This window comes from Xiphophorus hellerii, chromosome 6 (assembly GCF_003331165.1).
Source record: "Xiphophorus hellerii strain 12219 chromosome 6, Xiphophorus_hellerii-4.1, whole genome shotgun sequence".
In the NCBI taxonomy this organism is placed as follows: Eukaryota; Metazoa; Chordata; class Actinopteri; order Cyprinodontiformes; family Poeciliidae; genus Xiphophorus; species Xiphophorus hellerii.
The window spans coordinates 21631916-21652707 of NC_045677.1; the positions used below are offsets into that span (position 1 = coordinate 21631916).

A 20792-nucleotide genomic window follows, 5' to 3' on the forward strand; every position below is an offset into this window, starting at 1 on the left:
TCAGTACAGTGTAGGGCTGATCTGTTGATTGTTTTTTGGGGTAACCAATTAATAGCTGGACAGGAAAAAGTGCTAAATAGTAGATTTATTTTAGTAAATACGAACTGAATGAAATTAAAAATGTACTTGAACATATTTACAGACGAAGAAAGTTTTTTTTTATATTATATGCAAAATGTGTATATTGTACATTTTTGTGTTGTCCTTTCAGCAAGTTGCAGTTTTTTATTGTCGGCATACTCAAATTGACAGATAACTGAATTAGTTGACGATAATGCCAGTAATCGATTAATCACAATTAATACGATTAATCTTTTCAGCCCTCTGCAAAAAACTACAAAAACACCCCAAATATTGTGTTTTCATAGTTCCCTCGTCAATTCCACTCTTCTTTCTATCCTATAATCGTTTACTAAATTAGTTCCATAATCGATTAAACACAATTAATATGACTAATTGTTTCAGCCATATTCAAAAATAACAACAAAAACCCCAAAAAGCATCTTGTTTTCATAATTCCCTCGTGATTCTGTTCGTTTGAGCCTTTTAAATTTTAAAAGCAGCTTGTCTTCAATGTTCGGGGTGTTTGGAGCTTGAAGCAACAGAATTAGCGCTACAAAGCACACTTTCCATGAGAGTGAGGAGAATACAAATGCTTGGATAAAACTCCAAAGAGCAAATCTGATCGCTCGGTTTGGGTTCCTCTCTCTGCCAAAACCTGACTTTTCTCTTATCACGAGGACAGCACACGGTGAAACAATCACCTCCTCTGCTGTCGGTTCGCTTCGTCTCATCAGAGCTTCACAGGCTGGACTGGACACAAGGCAGAAATGGGGAAAAAGGAGGAAAACATCCCGTCCTCTCTTTTGCTCTCCAGCACCACCCCTCCTCTCTGCCTCAGATCACACAGTAGTTCATTCTCCTTCCTCCCTCAGTCTCTTTTCACATTAAATGATACTGTTTATACACACCCAGCATCTATCATCTTATTTCACACTTCCCCCGGCTTGTTTATCCGCCTTTGGTGCTGGGGAGACATGAAGGCGTATTCTCCTCTCCTTTCTTTCTCGCGCTCCCCCTCCATTCTCAGACTCTCTTCAACCACTAGCGGCTGCTTGTGGCCATTGATATACGAGGGCTTATTAAACCCTGGCGGTCCCGTTTGATCCACACTAGGGGAGTTTGTGGAAGCCTAGTAAAGACACAAGTCATTTATTCCACTACTTGTTGTTTTATTCTCCTGGGTCTGGTGAAGATCCTGCTCCAGGCAGCGTCTGCCTGCTGCACGCTTCACCTTCTTCTTCTTCTTCTTCTTCTACCCAGCGCCTTTGGTAATAAAACGTCTGCAAATGCCGCGTGGGGGCCAACAAAAACAAACACCGCTGCGGCGTCTGACTGACAGGATCCGTGCTGCAATCAGTGACAGACTACACAAACAATGGATGCTCTGGAGCGGGCTCGTTATTTCAAAACTACAGTGTATTGTACCAAAATCTGCATACTCTGTGTAATTGTTCATGTTTAGTGACATTACAAGTGCAAACTTCAATGTATGTTATTAGGATTTTATGTGATAGACAAACACAAAATAGTGCAACTGGAGATGCAAGTACGTTAACGTCGATCTCAATCAGTTTAGCACACAAAGCTGCCAATTGTTCTTTACAAAATAGTTCCAGCTCAGTCAGATTGGTGAAACTTTAACTTAAACACATAAAATATCTATAAAATTTAATAAAGTGTGTGGTTGAGATGTGAAACGTGTTAAAAATCCACTTTGTATTGGATGATAACCAATTCCCCAGGATGACACGTTTTGAATAGCTGTTGGCAGACAGCATATGTACAGTTCAAACTAAGAAATAATTAGATTTCATTCATTAGTTTTAATTACAGCCACCCTTTTTGGCATATTTGGAGAACTTTAAGTATTTATTCATGATCTGTTACAGCTCAATGCTCTAACAAACGGAAAAAAGCAGAAAAAGGATCTTTTCCAAAATACTGTCAGAAAGGAGCTTGTTTAGCAGAACTCTGGAAATGTTAAGTTCATCTTTGGTGTCAACAAAAACAGAACACATGTCTCAACAATGTATTATTTGGGAAATGACAACATGTAATTAGGGGTTGGCGATATGAACTTGTAGTTTTATCAAGATATTATGTGGTGAAATTGTGATAGTGATTGATAAAAATGATGATAAATTAGTTATAGCTTCTTTTCTATGTAACTGTATGGCTGTAAATGTATTCATACTGCCACAATGTTTTTGCTCTTGAAAAACATTCCTATTTCAGTTAGGTTTCTTCAGAATACCAATTATTTAAAAAGTATGATTTATATCACTGAGTTGCACACAAGAACTGCATTTAATCATATTTTCAAATTGAATTATATTCATTGATGCTCTCCTTTGTATTTTTTGATGATTTTACTGAATAAACAGTGGAGAAAATAGTTAAACTAACAATACGGACGGTTTTGGAGGTTTTTAAACGTTAAATGGAATTTATCGTGCCAACAATAAATAATTTTTATGGTAAGAAATTTATCACAATAAATGATAAAAGACATAATTAATGCTCACCACTACTTGTAATTTGCATTAAGTTTATTGCAAATTACTAATTGACCCACCCTGTGAGTGGAGCCCAATAAATCTAAGTGGTCCAGTTTAAAAGGTGAGTAACTTCCTGTCAGTTTGAGGAAAGAAAGCGTTTTTGAGCTGTTCTGATCCAACTTGCTGTGCCGTGCAGGTGTGGCGAGAGTCCTGTGCAACGATGGGATTTGAGGATTTTCTTTGAAGTCAGATATATCATAGCTGGCCAGGACTGCCTCCCTTGCACGTCTGTGGCCTTCTCAGAGTGGAGGGATTACATGGGGCACGCGGGGGGCTTTAGGGACATGTAAAGCAGCGCTTCAAGGGAATCAGGCCTGCCTTACGGACCGTCTCGGCCCTGTGACCGGGTCCTCGTCTCCCTCTTAACTCCAACCGCACTAATCGATCTCCTCTGCCGTCTTCACGGTGGAGAGCGGATGAGAAAAAGAGCTCAAAGGAGGGAGTGGAAGGAAAGAAAGAAAGAAATAGGTAAAAAGTCTGAGATTCAGTTTAAGACATGAAGGACTCTCCCTCTCTGGTCGTCGAGGGCCCAGCTGCTGAATATGCATGTCTGGGGTAGCAGAGGAGCCCAGAGCAATCGCAGACTCTCATTCCTCCTGCAGTGAAGTTTAGCCCAGACCATCCCACAGAGACGCGGGCCTCCGTGTTAGCACTGCTCGACAAGTGCACAGTGCCGCCACTTAGCAAGCCAAGAGGCCTGTATTAGCATTGGTAAGACATCTGGATGGGGCCCCCGCTGGCTGCAGGGAAGGCAGAGCTGGATCTCTGATGTCATTGTCAACCGATAAGGGAGTTATCAGGACAAGCTGTAATTTCTCTTAGAGGCTGCTACAATAAAGGCTAAGTAGAGGAAACAAAACAAACAACCACTTTGTCTGATTGCAGCTGTTTTCCAAATGCTTGAGGCTGGAAAGTGTTGAGAGTTTGATGATGGGTGATAAAGTTAACCTGAAATTAATTAACCTGGATGAGCAAGCAAAAAGAAAATGACAACTTACATTGAAAACTGTTTGTTACTTATTTTAGACAGTGAAGGATAATGGCCACTTTAATTTTAAGAAGGCAATTCATCCTTGATAATGGTAATTACCATTCATGCCCCAACAAATAAAGTTCATTTCTCTACACACAAGGAGAAACATGTAGAGCAAACCACCATGACACTGTTGAAACAAGTAAGATGAGAGCTAGATGATACCCAGGAATGATTATAACATACAGAAGGAAAAAGTATATTGAATTCTAAAGTTTGTGTACTTCCATTTACTTACTTAGTGCTTCTTAAAACAGCCAACACGCTTAAAACGCTTTTGACAATAAATGAATGCTTTTTGGTGTCTGTAAAATAAGCCGTTTCAAAATGTTACAAATCAGCAGGCAGTGCCCGTCACCTAGCAACGTCAGCCAAGCCCAGTCTGTTACCTAGCAACCCAAGCTGAGTTCCAGGACATTTGGTCAGCTGGTTTACAGCTGTATGTGCTGTACAATGGCTGTTACAGAAGAGAAGTGCTTTGTTGACTAACCATTCAGAAACCACTGGCTGCATTTTTGTTGGTTGTGCAGGAGGCTCTGCTTCTGCTTTTCAAAGTTATGTAAATGGGGGTTGTTTGCAGTCATTTTCATATGATAGTGTAAACACTGAGTTGGAGCAGCAGCTTATTTGAAATTAAAGCAGCTCATTCTGAAGGGAGATCAAAATAGGCAGACCTGACCAGACCAAAATCTCATTATCTAAGAATGATTATGTACAATAAATATAATAAACATGTTGTGTACAGGCTTTAGACTTAGCCAAACTTGTTCAAGGAAGCATAATAGGTCACCTTTAATGTCAGAAAGATAATTTGTGTAAATCTATTTGAAAATGTGTTACCTTTTTCTATTCAATTTCACAAGCAACACCAAGTATCTAATTAGTATCGCACCTGCATGATCAAGTCAGATTTCCAGGCCAACCACAATTACTTCCAGAGAGCATCAAAGAACCATCCAGGAAGTCACAAAAGGACCAGAACAAGATCTAAAGCACCGCATGCCTCACTTGCCTCAATTACAGGTCAGTGTTCATGATTCAACACTAAAAAAAAACGAGGCAAAAAATCCCTGGGAGGATACATTTGCTTTACATTACTTTGATGATCTACCAGACTTAATTTGAGGAAAATATTCTGTGGAACATTTTGAAACGTCTGCCGTATTGTTACATCTGACATGAAACAACTTTTCAGACAATAATCAAACATGATGGTTTTACGTTGAGTCAACGTAAAACCATCGTTGCTGTATCGTCACTTTCGCAAGAGATTCAAAAGAATAATGTGCAGCTTTGATTTATATGACCTTAACCTCAGGTGCACTTGGCTTATGCAGCCTGTTTTGGTAAAAATCCTTATTTAAATCTGATTTAAATGCTGTGGCATATAATAAACAAACCATTCATGTTCAAAGATCTTCCCTGTGGCTGAATCAAAATTCTGCAAAGAAGAGTGGGCTAAAATTCCACCAAAGTGAACTAAAAGTCTTTATTTTTCCTTAAACATCATTGAAACCGAGCTATGAAATTATCTGAAATTAAAATGTATTCAATAGTGTGAAAAACATAAGTGTGGCCAAAATCCAAAAACCATAACAAATATATAGCAAGGTAAATACTTGCTAACAGCACCGTAAATAAATGACGAATGGAAAATCTGGACATATTAAAGACTTCTTTAAGGGGTTTAAGCAGAAGCCCCTTTAAATATACACATCTATTATATAGATCTATATGTTTAAAGACCTACATATCCTTTATAAAACATAAAACATCTTTCTCACCCCAGGATATTAGTGCAGCTGCTAGGCTAATGTTAACTTGCTTAGTTTCCGTTTTGATAGGACTTGTTGATAATTCAGCTCATAAGAGTGTGAGCAAAATTTACAGAAAGTTTTGTCCTCCTACTTCCATAAATAAAGTGCTTTGCTTTTCATATTATTACCAACCACTGCTATAGTAGCTGGGTCTCCTAGAAATATGGTATTAGATAGACGTACTACTCAGTCTGAGTCTGATTTTTGAGAACTGCTGGTCTAGAGAGAACAATGCGAGGTCCAACCATCTGCCCTGGTCCAAGAAGAGAAGAAGGATGTGACTTACATAATTAGCTGTGCCATCCGTCCCCTCGTTTCGTAGTACCGCAACAACAAACCATTGGAACTCCTGCATGTTAGTTAGGGGCTTGTTTTTGAAACCCATGTAGTCCTGGCCATCACCCAGCATAAAGGTTGGCGGCAGATGAGTCAGTTTGGCTGCAACATATGCCCTGGGGGACTCCACGTGGCGTCTGCGCCTCAGCACCGGACCTTCTCTGGACCTGAGCAGCTGGGGGAAGGAGGCAAAGTGGAAAGGTTATGGTTTAAAATTAGCAACAGAGCCCAAGTGAGATGACCCCTGAGACCTGACAACCTGCCAAAGTACAGCATTCAGGCTGTAGCATCAGCTCAGGTTTACGATTTAGCAGAAACTAATGCCGGGTTTGTTAGCCGTGGCTCTCAGAGGTGCACAGTCCTGCAGGTGATTAACAGGTTCCTGCAGGACTTGACAGCATGCCGAAGAGGTAATGCAATCATTTTAATCAGGTGTGATGGAGCAGCGACACATCTAAAAGATGAAAGACTGTGGCTCATCATTAAAAACCCTAAACTAGAGTATGTGAGACAAATCAAAGCGTCTGAACTCCTGGAATCTCAGAAAAACAAAGCCTTTGCATTGACAGTGTATGTCCAGGTTTGGTTGTGCTGCTCAGTAAAAGATAATGACTCCACAGTGCTAAAATGCCCTTTGCACGCTGGCACAACAGCAAACAATGCAGCCAAGCTACGAAGTGAGCAATTAGCACTTAGTGGAGCACACAATCTCAGCATGACTGCCAGCCTGGTTAATAAATGAGCGGGAGTGTACAGCACTGCGGCATTGTGTTTTTCAGCAGCATTTTGTTTCCTGTCACTGATGTCTCGTGTGCCGCTCCAGATGTAGCTTTATTAAATCATTATGTTGGAGGGAGGAGACAATGGCCTGCTCCGTGTTTAATGACTCAGGGAGTCCCATCTCTTTCCCTCTATGTCTCCTCCATTATTCCTAAGGGGAGACCTTGAGCAATGGTGATTCAGATCTCCAAGTTTACTTAAACCTCCTGCCATTATTATTCAGGCATGTAGCCCTAAACTCCCCCATCACTAAATAGCATCATTATTCAACAACAAATAAATAAATTAGACAGTCATATAAAAGTTTATGAGAAGATAGGAAGCCTCGACCAGAGTGCATCTGCATTATACACCTGTTGCTAAGCCTGTCACAATAGGTAAATTATCAGATGATGAAGTAAAATAAGCTCAATAATTTCTGTTTTCATTTGTTTAGAGACCTCATAAATGATTTTTTATTTATTGTTTCAGTTATAAGTGGATTTTTATTTCTCTTTTATTTATCATTTTTGTTTTTATTTTGGATATTTTAAGAGTCTTACAGTTCCAATGCTAAGTGCTCTTTCATAAGTTAAAGTTTATTAGTCCTTGAAACGGGTGAACTTACAATGTTATGCCATTACCAATAGATGAATTGAAAATGTCCTCAAAACAACAATGTGATAGTTCATCGCAATAATGACTGGAACAATTTATCGTAAAGCAATATTTGTTATTGTGACAGGCCAATAGGACAACACTAACATTCTGGCTTACACTATTTCCTTTTAGTCATCTTGCACTTTTGTTGTCTTTTTTGTGGACTCTGTACTGATATTTGTGGAAGAAGGATTGATTTTATATCTGGTAAATCATTTCATTGCAGATTGTATTGGATGTTTGGGATCTAAATCCTGACGAAATGACCCAATTGTTTTTAACCATGGGTCCACAAGATGTTTACTTGAAATATTTACTTATAATGTGCTCAAAAGCTTAGATTTTAAAAAAAGTTTTCGTCTCAGAATGTTACTGTCATAACATATTAATTAATTTACATATCCTTACCAGAGGCGCCAATAGATGCAAAGGTAGAGAAATTTGTAGGTATTGCTTGCAAAGGGATATAAGAGAGATCAAATTAAGCCCTACATCACTTGTTACACACTAATACTATGATCTGAACGTGCAAACGGTTTTATTCGACAGATGGCTGCTGTTTGCAGACCTGGCATCCAATCAGGAGACTCCCCTCCTACCTGAGTGACTCACAGTTTAATATCTCTTCCTCCCTGAGCTCAGGAGGGTAGAGATAATTGGCTACAACCGGCTGACTCCCCACCCAGTTGGAGCGGAAAATGCTATCCGTGACCCCTGTAACCTGGGAACATTAGCCAATCAGCCCCCCGCCTGGCACTCACCTCTTCCAGGTCCACCTCGTCTGGGTTCTTCCACCGCTGCATCGATTGGGTTTGTGGCACCACCACGATGTAAAACCATCTGATGAGGAATGAAAAAAGAAAAAAAAAAAGACCTCAGTAAACAAAGCATGACTCAGTCGACACATTTGGAGACTTGGAGATGCTTTTGTTGGAACGACGCCACCGCACAAGTGAGTCCACCCAAGGTCGAACTCCAGCAGATTGGCGCTGCGTTCCCCAATTAATGGCTAAACGCTAAGAACATCTGCCACACGGACCGGAACAAACACCATTCAGTGGAGGGGAGCCTTCAGCTAATGAAGATCCCTGTAGGATTCCTGAGGTTAATAAGAGCAAATATGAGTTTCTGTGCTGCTGTTATCAAGAACCAGATGGATGGAAATGAAGGACATCATTGGGGAGGGTCAAACTGAGGAGGTTAGGTACCAACTCAACGAGCATACATGCGAGAGCACACAAAGCACTCATGTTTCTGTGTTTATATTTGCGTTGGCTCCATCTCGCTGTCAAGCCCCGACTGTTTTCTCTCGGCTCAAAGTTTTCTCTCCACTGCGGCATTTTGTAAAACGAGCTGCTGCTGACAGTGAAAGCAGCTGCCTCTCCTCCTCCTCCTCTTCTCTGCTTCGCATCTGTGATTCAACAGTCACTCAAGTCTGGGAGTGAAAGAAGACGTGTATAACAAGGCGGCTCCTCACCAACACAAGCTAAGACACCCCTCGACTCCTCCATCCCCCCATCGCCAACCCGCTCCGTCCGTCAGTCTGAGCTGGACCTGGCCCGGACTTGACAGCACAGTAATCTTTACACCAATCAACTCGCCGCGCTACTCTGACATGTCCGTATTTGTGTGAGTGTGTGTACATAAAGGTGAAGGCTTTACCCGGCTCTTAGCAGCTCTTAACAATTTATGTCAAAAGAAAACAGCTCAGCCTGATGTTAAGTCTAAATTATCATCAGTTTTCTGAGAGTAAAAGCTGCAGTTTAAGAGTTGGAGCAGTGCTTCGCTATCGATCAGATGCTGATATTTTTCCTGCAGCTCATCTTGAGAAGCTTCTTACTTTTCAGAGTAACCAACACAGATGGAAACGTTTTATTTTAATTTAGATTAAAATCTTTTTACAATTAAAGTACAAAGTATTGATCCTTTATAAATACACCTTTTCAATTTTCTTTAATATGACCTCATCTAGCCAATGGGTTTTACTCTGAAGCTGACTTTGGTGGATCAAAGTCAGCTTTTAGTTAATTTACTGAAATTGTCAAAATGCAGCCAGAACTCTCAAAGAAAGACTGACCCAAATCCTGTTCTTACTGCTTAGAAATGAACTGGATGCGGGCGTGCCGTGGTGGCGTAGCGGTTAGCGCGACCCGTATTGCCAGCCTGGTTAATAAATGAGCGGGAGAGGCCTTGAGTCCTCGACGCGGCCGTCGCAGGGTTCGACTCCCTGCACCCGATGACATTTGCCGCATGTCTTCCCCCCTCTCCTTCCCCGTTTCCTGTCAGCCTACTGTCATATAAGGGACACTAGAGCCCACAAAAAGACCCCCTGGAGGGGTTAAAAAAAAAAAAAAAAGAAATTAACTGGATGCATTTCTTTTAATACGGCAAATGAGCAAAACCCGTTTTTAAGATTTGGATCAGCAAGGATCTGCACAACCCTTCCAAATGGAAAATAAGTTGAGTGGAAGGAAAAATTGTGGTAGAAGATTTCATATCATATTTTCTGTATGACATCATAGTGTAAGATATCATGATTAATGATATATATCATGATTCTGTATGATAATGCATACAGAAGATGGCACCATCATCATCTGGATTATGGCTGGTGCTTTGAGAATCGGATTATTTTCACATATGTGACAGTCTGAAGAGCCCAATTCCTTTTCACACCATACCAGGGTTCATTCACTTTCACCACAGTAAAATTGACTTACTTTAAACTTACTTTTCAAGGTAAGTTTTCAAACTTTTCCAGCGCCACACTTTGGCAATGGTGAACTAAATTCGACAGTTGCAATTTACTATTACATATAATTTATCACTGTTGTTAATATCTTGTTAATATCTAGTATAATATCTTGTGATAGTATTTGACATTCTACAGCAGGGACAAGGTAAACTAACTAACAACGTCCCATTAAATACTTTTTGGTAATTCTAATCAGCCAAAAACAAGATAAGTTTAGTCAGACTGTGAAAAAGCTGTCAGTCTTTCTATTAGGTGTATAAAAATATGTGGTTTCAACTGTAACGCTTTCCAAATTTAGGCTTTTAATCAAACATTAAATTGCACTTTATTACAAAACTGTGCAGTTTGAATATCACACACATTCAAATACTTTATACAGAAATCAAGCACTTTCAAAACCTTGAAAATGCCTAATAGAAATTCAAGCATTTTCAAGGATTTCATGCATCTGTGCAAACCTGTCATGTATCAATATTGAGTTAACCTTTTTGAACTGAACTACTGAAATTAATCAACTTTATTATGCTATTTTTATTTATTAAGATGCAACTGTAATTGATGCCTTTACAGCCACAATGCTACTATTATTCATGAACCGGATCGTTTATTCTCCAGTTCATTCTAGGGCGTCCGGCGGCATTTCCAGACCAGAATGGATATAAAGTCCCTAAAATCCCTCCAGTGCGTTCTGGGTGAGCCTCAGGGTCCGGCCCCAGTGGGATGGAAAACCTCTGAATGGAGACATCATGCTCACACCAGCAAACTACAGCAGTTTGCATTTTTTTATTATACTGACAATGATTATGCTATTGAAAGTTTGTGGCATTTGGAGGTGTGAATGGTGCTACATAAATAACTGACCTGACGCGAGGTGGTCGTCTGGACTTTTGGCAAGTTGATGGTCATTTTGCCATCCTGAGGCGTTTGTGAGACGGGTTTGGCTTTAATCAGGTCAGGGGCCGTGCGGATGGACACCTGCTGCTGGAGACCGCCGGCAATGATGCCCCTGCTTGTGAGCACAAACGAGTAGTCGGTGTCTGGCTGCAGATGTGTGATCAGCTTCCTCTTTTGGTTTCCCTCCACCTCCACACTCTGTTGGTTGTACAAGATCTGCAAGAACAAAAAGGGAGAAAACTTGAGTTTCCACTCATATGTAAGGAAGTGATAAGAAGCCAAGTTTTCCCGTGATATTTCGGATAATTTTGACTGACACGTACCTTGAATGGAGCCTGGGATTTGTAGTTTTCGGGCAGGTCCCAGGTGAGTAACACAGAGGTTTTTGTGACTGCCTTGACACCAAAGTTAAGGGTTGGGAAATCTGCAAAGACATTTGTTCAAAATTATTATCTTAAGTAAAAAATATATATCAACAAATATTTATTGGCTTGGGTGTACTATTGGAAAAATACCAGAAGACCAAATATGAACCTAATTTGGGATTTGAATAAATTGGAAAGCGTAGTTGAGGAGGAAGGTTAGGGCTTTGATTTAAAGGGGGACTATTATACAAATTTTACTATTTGCACATTTTCATACTTCCAGCTGTGTCTGAAAGTATAGCCCAAGCATACCCAACCACCTATTGGCAATAAATTAATGATTTTGCCTGGAAAAAGAGCTGTTAGACTATTATGTCACAAACGAGGGGCACCGCATCGTCACCTAGCAACCTGATGAGTTCCAGCACGTTTGGTCAGCTGGTTTTACCACTGTATGCACTGTACAATGGCTGCTGGAAAAGACAAGTATTTTGCTGCTGACCCACCATCCTGAAACCACTTTCTGCATTCTTGTTGGTTGTGCAGGAGGCTCTACTTTTGCTTTTCAAAGATGTACAGTTGTATAATTGCGCATCTGTGCTGTCATTTTCACTGCGAGTGTAAACATTGAGTTGGAGGTGTGGCCAGCAGCAGCTGATTTGCATTTAAAGTGACAAGACGCCCTAAAGCAGCTCATTCTGAAAGAAGCTCAAAATAAACAGAACTGACCAGACTAAAATCTCACTATCTAAAAATTATTTTGTGCAAAAATGTGATGAATATGTTTTTTATAGACCATAGACATAATCTATATCATATACTAATTTCTTCAAGGAAGCATAATAGGTCACTATTTTTTGAGTGGGGAGGGTGTGAGGGGGTGATGTAAAAAACATATTTTAAGTGAGGTGTTGCAAAAATGTAATACCATATATTCTTTTCTTTCAACTTTAAAAAGTTGAAGTGGTATGAATAGTTTTCCAACAGACTGAGATCTCAGAGATCACTGGAATATAAGTGATAGGTAGAGAAGGCAACCTGTGTCTTAAAATAGGCACCAATCCACTAATTAATAAGAAATCTTAGGTTTATAAGATTATAAAACACACAAGGAGGTATGTGTTTGGTACGCTTTAGATTTATGTGTAATGGGATGGAGGATGAGGATGCGTGGTAATGTGACTGTAGCGTATAATGAGATTAGCACTCTGTAAATCAATAAACAGAGCTGTGGTACACTGAGAAAAAGATGAGACAGACGTGGCACAGATGGAGACAAAACTGGTTCTCTGAAGAAGTTAAGGCGCCAGCTAATGTTATGAAACACATGGACTTGTTGACGGACGAATGATGAAGTATGATCACATGAGGGCTTAAAGCCCTGATGTCGTGTTTTCAAAGCAAACATTGGTGAGGTGTGTATGAATAAACGCCCTACCGTTCGACATGGTCCTGCTCTGGATGCTGGGGCTCAGAGGGCCGCCCCCCTTGCTGGTGAAAGCCTGAACGCGGATGTCATAGGTGGTGTCTGGGTTCAGTCCCTCGATGGTCAAGTGTGTTTCCGTGGTGTTGCTGCTGTTGTCTTGGTGATTGTTTATGTCTTTGTACACCACCCTGTAGTAAGTTATCTTGCCGTTCCGTTCCTTCAGGTTCGGAGGCTCCCAGGTGAGCTGCGTGCTCGACTGGGTGAGACCCGTCACCTTGAGGTTGAGCGGGAAGCCTGTGGGCAGGTCTTCAGGCGTGCTGATCTCCTTCACATAAGCCTCACCGGCGCCGGCGCGGTTCCGGGCGCTGAGCCGGAAGATGTAGGTTGCTCCTTTGTGCAGCTCGGTGACGGTGTGGTGGTCTTTAGTTTTGCTCAGCTCCAGTGAGGTGAAGGTCTCTTCGTCGGTGCGCTTGTACTGCAGCTGGTAGCCCATCAGCTCACCCACCATTTCCTTAGGCGGCTGCCACTGGATGAGTGCCGTGTTTCCCATGGTGGTGCTGATCATCATAGTGGGTTTGCCTGGCACTGAAAAGACAAAAAAAAATGAAATCCACACTCCAAAATGTTTAAAATCACTGCTAAATTTAGGCTCAGTGACCCCAAAATGAGATTTTATTTACCACCTTCCTTGTCATCCTCTTCAAAACAAACATGGGTTGCTTACATGGTCAACTCTGGTGAGCAGCTATCTTCTTGTAGTCATATTTTTTCTTTTATAATTCTAAATTGGCATTTAAAATTTCTAGTCCTCAGGATCTTTGTAATAGGACCACAGGATGTGGTGCTTTTCCACAAAGTCATCTTTACACTAACTCTATTTGCATTGATCATGTAATTGTGCAAATTGAAAATATGAAAATAAATTCACTAAATGGAAACACACCAATTTATAAAAACAAACATGTTTTTTGATAAAACGTTTTTGCTCTACGATGAGTTTTTTTTCCCGGTCGTATCAACATTGCTATATTTTAACCTTCAATGAATCAGATTATTTTTCTACATTTTAAATTAGGCTGCACTTAAAAGATTTTACAATTTACTATGGGTAAAGGTGAATAAACCAAAGATTTGAATAGTTATTTTATGAATGTACATATGAATCTACAAAAACAGTACTAACACTGCAACAATACTAGCGTTACAAAGCAGTATTATTCTGGACACCTGCATGTTGTCCTTCATACAAGTACAAAAACACAACTAATCAATAGTAACTCAAATTACCACAGAGTTCAAATATTTTATCCCGGCTTTCTAATAAACTGGACCGGATAAAAATTACACAAAATAATGCATAATGAAGTTTTTTCTTTAAATATAAAACTATTTTGACTTACTGAGGTTTCTCCACTCCTTTCTTAAATGTATATTCATAAAGAGATATTACTGTGGGGTTTCTATAAATAATCTAACTAATAGGTCCCAGGCAAACACAGAAAGCCCCAAAGATGTCACTGTAACATCTGATCTGTGCATGTTCTCTGTTTTGCATGAAAGTGTCGATAAAACTGCTGCGAACCTGCTCCAGTCGTGGTGACGACCTTAGCTTTGCTCCGAGCTCCGTCGCCCTTGGTGGTGTAAGCAGCCACAGTGACGGAGTAGGTCGTTTCAGCCAGCAGTCCACCAATAACAGCTTCCTGTAATACGGTGAAATAACAAGAAATCAATTAACCTGATAAAAATAAAACCTTCTTATTGATGAAAATCATAATAAAATCCCCGTCAACGAGCTCACATCCCCTCAAAGAACACACAGCACCAAAAGAAACCGGAATGAGATTAAACCCCCTCCTCCATTTATTTCTATTCCTTGATGAAATTTCCTAAAACAGAAATTAAACATTAAAAAATGCAGACAAACAGGAGCAGAAATTTTTCTTGGGTAAGAAAAACTCCTACGCCCAACTGTAAGGCACACGCTGCACCCATTAACCAACAAACCAAATGAACCAGAACATCACCAGTGTGTCAGTGTTCATGCCTGCCGCATGGATAAGCATGGGATTATACCCAGAGGAGCTTAGGATCATCACTGCACTGCAGTTTCTTAAAACCCAACAAAAATCTTCACTTCCGACAGTCGGAAAACTATGAAATTCAACCCATTTTGGTAAACAAATAGTAGACCTTTGATTTATGAAGCTAGAATTTTCGCTCCTCTGGCTGCACGTCCATGCAGTGTTATGCACAAAACACAGACACACTTAAAGTGATTGAACAAATCAGTAACTCAGCAGTCAGGAACAAACAGAGAGAAACAACTGTTATGTGTAACCTGCTGCAGTGCTGGCACTCACTACACCAGTCTGCATCAGTCGGAATAAAAACACACCCACACTCTGGAATTAAACACGGTGCGCTTGAACGAAGCCAATATGTAAACCAACAAACAGACAAACACACACACCTGACTACACATACTCACCAGCAGATACAGGCCTGTGCAAATGGCTTAGGTCACTTTTGATTTCTTTATATTTTGCTTCCAAAAGTGACAAAAGCTGTTTTTGTGATAATCTTCCTGTTACACTCAACAGTAGTTAAAAAATTCCCTAAATATGCTGCTTGAAATGTTTTTTTTTCACTAAGTTGTTTAACATTTGTACCACAATATACAGAAGTAGGGCTGAATAGATTGATAAGTTTAATCATCATTCATTGAGTCTTGAAATAATCATCAGCTAACCTTACTTGAATATAACGACTCAAAAAAAAGCCAATCTGATGAAAACAACTCAGAGCAGAAATTAAGCTAAAACTGATAGACAAGAACACCTATCAAAAACTTCTCAAGTTGAAAAGTTTTAACTTCACCCAATTTAAACATTGTAAAACAAAATCTATACTACTTAATCAAATACTTGATAATGTAAACTGACTTTAACTTTAATGTCTGTCTCTGGATTTGAATCTAAAATTGTGGAAGATTTTGTTGACTCCGGCTTCATAAAACTGGATTTGTGTTTGTAAAATGTCCTCTAATGGCTTTTGCTGACTGTGAATGAATAAGAAGCAACCAGTGAAAAACTTTGAAAGACCTTGGAAAACTGAATTTTAAAATTATAAGCAAATCTCTCTAGTCTAAGAAAAGTATACATATAGAGAGAAAACAGTGCTGATTAGCTCAGACTCAGGAATAAATGAATGCCTGCGGCTTAAGTACACACGCTCGAGTTATCTGGTTCTAGCTGGAGCCACTGAGAGGACAAGTACACAGATGCCTATAAGCCTTCCTGCTGTAACTCCACTTAAACTCCAGATACTTAAAATTTCATATAGCTTCTCCCTATTACTGTTTCTGTAGCTAACGAAATTTTAATTTCCTTAACACAGAAGAATATTTAACAGGCTATATAAGCTAGCTCTGTTCAACTGTTCTTTTTACCATCTTCCTCTTTCAGGGACATTCAGCACTCCTATGCTAACCTTTGAGAGAGATGGGAGAAAAATGCTAAATTACTGTATAATAAAACCATTTTAACTTTATGGAGGAAGTCTCATTACTTTATTCATACAAAATGGCTTTAACAATCTCTGTGATGGCAGCAGTAGAGATGGCCCCTCCTTCTGCACTGACAAGGTCGACCCAGGTCTGGTAACACTTTTGAAACTCAGCACAAAGTAGAGAAAGCAAAGCTTCAAAGTTTTCCTTCAGAGCAAATGCTTAGAGCAGCACCAAAGGGCATTACAAAGATTATCAAGTTATAGAAATGGAGTCTTTTCTATGAAACTCCCTGCCACAATCCTCACAAGAATGGAAAGTGTCAAGAGACAATTAGTGACGCAGATAGGAATAAAATTGCTTCTTTTAGCCAAAAGGCAATATTTGATATTATCTATGATACTCATTTTACAATATTTGTGTCATGATTCACTAACATTTTTAAAAATAGCTTTATAATCTAACTCCTTGCTAAGCAAGGGTCAGACCGACATGTTGATGTTTCTGCTGCTGACATCTGTCTGTGGCGTGTCCCACTGCATTAGCTACCTGGCAAACAGAACGCTAAGCAAACAACAGAGACGTGTGAAACGGGAGACATCCTCTGACGGCATCCGGCTCGCTGTCTGACAGGTGTTAATCAACGCATTAAAGGCAGAGGGACACGAGCCAAGTCTGACTCTGGGCATGTGGCTGCAGGGGGAATCTGTGACCAGGTTTCTGCAGCTTAGCGTTATCGCATAGAACCAAACAGCTGCACACACCCTGCTGCCTCAGTTATTAAAGGGACAGATTAAAGCGCTGGTGTTGGAGCCTTTTTACCAGTTTGACAGGCTGAAACTGTCGCAGTTGCAGTTTCTAATTAAAGACTGCAGTAATCGTCTCGGGTAGAGCCATGGATGTTCACAGGTCATTTTTTTTTTACCCCCAAGCCAAAACTCGAAGTCTCTAATGATATAAATATTCTCTCATCAGTTGCACACCTTCTAGTCTGCCAATGGCACTGCATTGCTGTAGGTTATGAATTCAAATCAGGCACTGTTTTATCCTTGGGCTTAATTTCACTCATGAACATTTAACTTTTTCAAAGCCTTTCATTACAAACTTATGAATTATTCATTCACACTATTGCGAAAACAAATATGCATTTATAGTGAAAATAGGTTACACCTCTTAACATCAAATTTCTGAATAAATAAGACAGAAAGCTATACTGTTATAAAGAAATATAATTGTATTTGTAATAATATAAATAACACCTGTTATGTTCAAAGTGCTCAGATTTTTTCTGTATAATATAGTAGTGTAGAGTTTTGAGGCTGTTATTTTTCACATTCCAAGTCAGAAAATTATGTATACTTTCTTAAATTACAGAGCACCATTATTAAAGAAAATCTGAATTGTTTTGTGTGATAGCAAGCAGAAAAAAAAAATACCAACAGAGAAAATACAAAAGATTAGGAAGCAATGTGAGTTTTGGCTAACTCTTAGCTACTAATGAGGCTAACAGCTCTAAGCTAAAAAGTTATTTTGTTATCTGGTGTCTTTTAAATCACAATTAGTGATTCAGAAGACCTTTACTCACTGTGTGATTAAAAATTGAGCCTTGGTATTTCATAAAAAGCTGTTAAAAGCTAATTTCCTTTTGTTCACCTGAAGCCTGTGGGTAAAATCATATTTTGTAAGCCAGTAGTATTTTAACACACTTATTCATTTCTAACACAAGTTCTGTTAAATCAGTACTTTGCAGTTTTTACTGGTAGGAAATAAAACAAACTTGAACAGACAAGTTACAAATTATTAGTAAGCATTATAAGAATACAGCAACTGGCTAACTGTTTGCGGCTAATGACAATAGGCTACCGTTAAAATGAGCTTTTGTAGCTTCCTATCAGAACTAAACTAAAATTATTTTTTTATTTTACCAATTCTTTACAACACAATTTGTGATTGAAAATTTCTCCACTTGATTTGTAAAACATACAATCCTTTGTTTGACCCAAAATATAGCTTAATCCCACTATTTTTTGCAAATACAATATTGAGTATAATCTAATTTTGTGAGCTGAATGCATTCTTATATCTCTCCAAAAGAAATAAAATAACATTTGGGACAGAGTATGAGATGAGATACAAATCATTTGTAAGCACTGAAAGAATACTGGAAGCAACTAAACTTTTGTCGCCAACTGTGATAAAGTTATTAGCTTCCTATTAGTCCTACACTAAAGGGGTATTTAATTTTACATTTCTTCTGATTCTGATTTATGAAATCTTTATTTGTGAGTAGAAACAAAATATTGCTGAAATCTCATTTTCCACCTTCTTGAGTTCCACATATTGTATATCGTCTCATCATATCAGTATCCCCCTTTCCAAACCTTGCACCTTCCCACATTTCTCTTCAATTCCTGACTACGAATAGTAAGTGGCTCTGCATTTACAGTTGTGCCATACGACTTCTAGGAGGTAATAAGCCATAACAAAGAGCTGCATGACAGCCATGGAGCAGAGAGCTGCCATCCGGGCAAATGAAAAGAACATGAAAGACTGGTGGAAACCTCGGAGATGTGCGGAGCTGATAAAACCCCGCAGCACCTCCCTTCAGATAGACATGTCATCTTGATCGGTGGGGGGAGACAGCAGGTTAGGCGAGCCTGATTAATGTCAGCGTCACACTGAGATGGTGACACCCACCCTTTTGACTGCAGTGTACACTCAGTGGTTGCTAGCACTTCATGCACACTGCACCACAGGCCTCCACATTTGCAAGTGCACAGCTGTTACTAGTTTGTCTTATTATAAAATGTTGACCTGAACACATTTCTTAGTGGAATAACACTCATGCTCTGCAGTTGCAGTTGTGCTGATAAAAAATAAAAATGAGCATGCAAACACACACACGCACACGCCAAAACACTTGGGCAGACGTTACTGGCTGCGGTTGTGATGGGGTTATGATCTTTCATGAGGATTCACACTGAGTGGATTACAGGCATGGCTTACACAGAAACAAACACACACATACAAAGACTCGTGATCCAAAACACACAAGCACCCCAAACACTGCAGAGGGGAGAAGAACCTGCCCTGAAAGACAAACCCCAGCAGCACACATGAGGGCTACTCACATGCTCGGTGGACTCTTCAATATTCCACTGATGGGAGAGAAGACACAGGACAACAGGGCGGGGAAACAAATGAGTCAGAAACACAACAGGCAAGGGAAAAAAAGCACTCGTCTTTTTTTCACTGGCAGATGAATGTAGGTGTCAATAGAGTCATGCTGCGGGAAAAAAAACACTGTGATGGAAGAGATGGAGAGAAGGAAATAAAGAAATGACGGAAAGCTGAGTGGCATGAAATAAATTGGAGAAAAGCGAAGAGGAATGGTTGTGAAATCATTGTTTGCAATGCACTGCCTTGTTTCCCCATTCACCTTTTGAATCCATGGAAATTTAAAGCAACCTCTGTTGGTTATGATGGCTGCCTCATTGTGGACATAAACTATGCAGAGTCTGTGAAGCGTTTCTCTTTCCCCTAACGGAGGCGGAAGGAAGAGCCTTTATTCATTACATTTCAATATATGTTTCCAAAATGTTCTCCCTGCTCGCTGTGCTCGACCGAGTAATTCCCGGGGGGGAAGTGAAAGCCCATTTCGGTGCCGCGGGGCTCCGTCAGCGTCGAGCATGAAATCCTATTACCAGTGCCGCTGTGTTAGCCCTGTGACATCAAACCCCGCTGATGCAGAACGCAACGGCTGGTGTTCACCAGCTCAGTCACTGCAGAGGAGTTCACTGATGGGTGGCCTGGCTGACAACGGGGGCAGGAGAGATGACACTGGTGACACTGATGAGGGACAAAGTAGAGAGGAGAAAACGGGCCAGGGTGGAGGTGAGGATGCGTGGGCGACTATTGTAACAGCACTGGGGGAGAAGTAGCAGAGCAGAGGCAAACGGAGGAGGGGACTGGTAAGGTCAAAATAGCATCAACACATCAGGAATAAATAACTGTTAAAGGGCCAAACTACCATTTGTATCACCTAAATTTACAGATACATAATTATAGTTTCATGTCTGATTTAATGTATTTGGGTTTAATTAATTGAACTAGAATACATGGGATAAGAAATTTATAGTTTTGCTCTCTCTCGCCCTTTGCAGCCTGAATGAACTGCAATGCCAGTGACATTTTGTTGGAAATACTGATTATTTTGAATGGTTTTATTATTCACTAATTGCCCAGTCTTCATTGAGTGACAGCTTCCAGACAAAGGACTGTCTGGTATGGTGCAGTCTGGTAGGAAAGAGGTTGGATTTTTGAGTTTTGGATGATTTCAAGGTACATTTCTAGCTGTTTTATATTTCAATTCATCACAACTTTACTGACTAAACTTCTTGGGGTAAAATGTAGAACCTATGCTATTACATTAATATTACCATATTTCGTAAAGATCAACTCCATCCATCCATCCATTTTCCAACACCTTGTCCCTAGTGGGGTCGGGAGTAAAGATCAACTCACCAGGATAAAACAGAATAAAGTTTTCACAAAATATATGTAAATTAAATTGTATTACGTGATTTTTTTTTTTTACTATTTATTTTTATGAAAATATTTG

At 39.9% G+C, this 20792-nt stretch overlaps 1 protein-coding gene across 1 annotated transcript in view; it reads right to left on the reverse strand.

Moving 5' to 3' along the window:
• LOC116722020 (receptor-type tyrosine-protein phosphatase F-like) overlaps window positions 1–20792 on the reverse strand; it is a 184606-nt gene that overhangs the window by 50764 nt on the left and 113050 nt on the right. The window contains exons 14-21 of the mRNA XM_032566101.1: window positions 19303–19329; window positions 14249–14366; window positions 12679–13251; window positions 11199–11299; window positions 10867–11091; window positions 9629–9657; window positions 7988–8066; window positions 5758–5982 (exon numbers count right to left, since the gene is read on the reverse strand). Coding sequence (XP_032421992.1) covers window positions 5758–5982; window positions 7988–8066; window positions 9629–9657; window positions 10867–11091; window positions 11199–11299; window positions 12679–13251; window positions 14249–14366; window positions 19303–19329 — 1377 coding nt within the window. The remainder of the gene's footprint in view (window positions 1–5757; window positions 5983–7987; window positions 8067–9628; window positions 9658–10866; window positions 11092–11198; window positions 11300–12678; window positions 13252–14248; window positions 14367–19302; window positions 19330–20792) is intronic.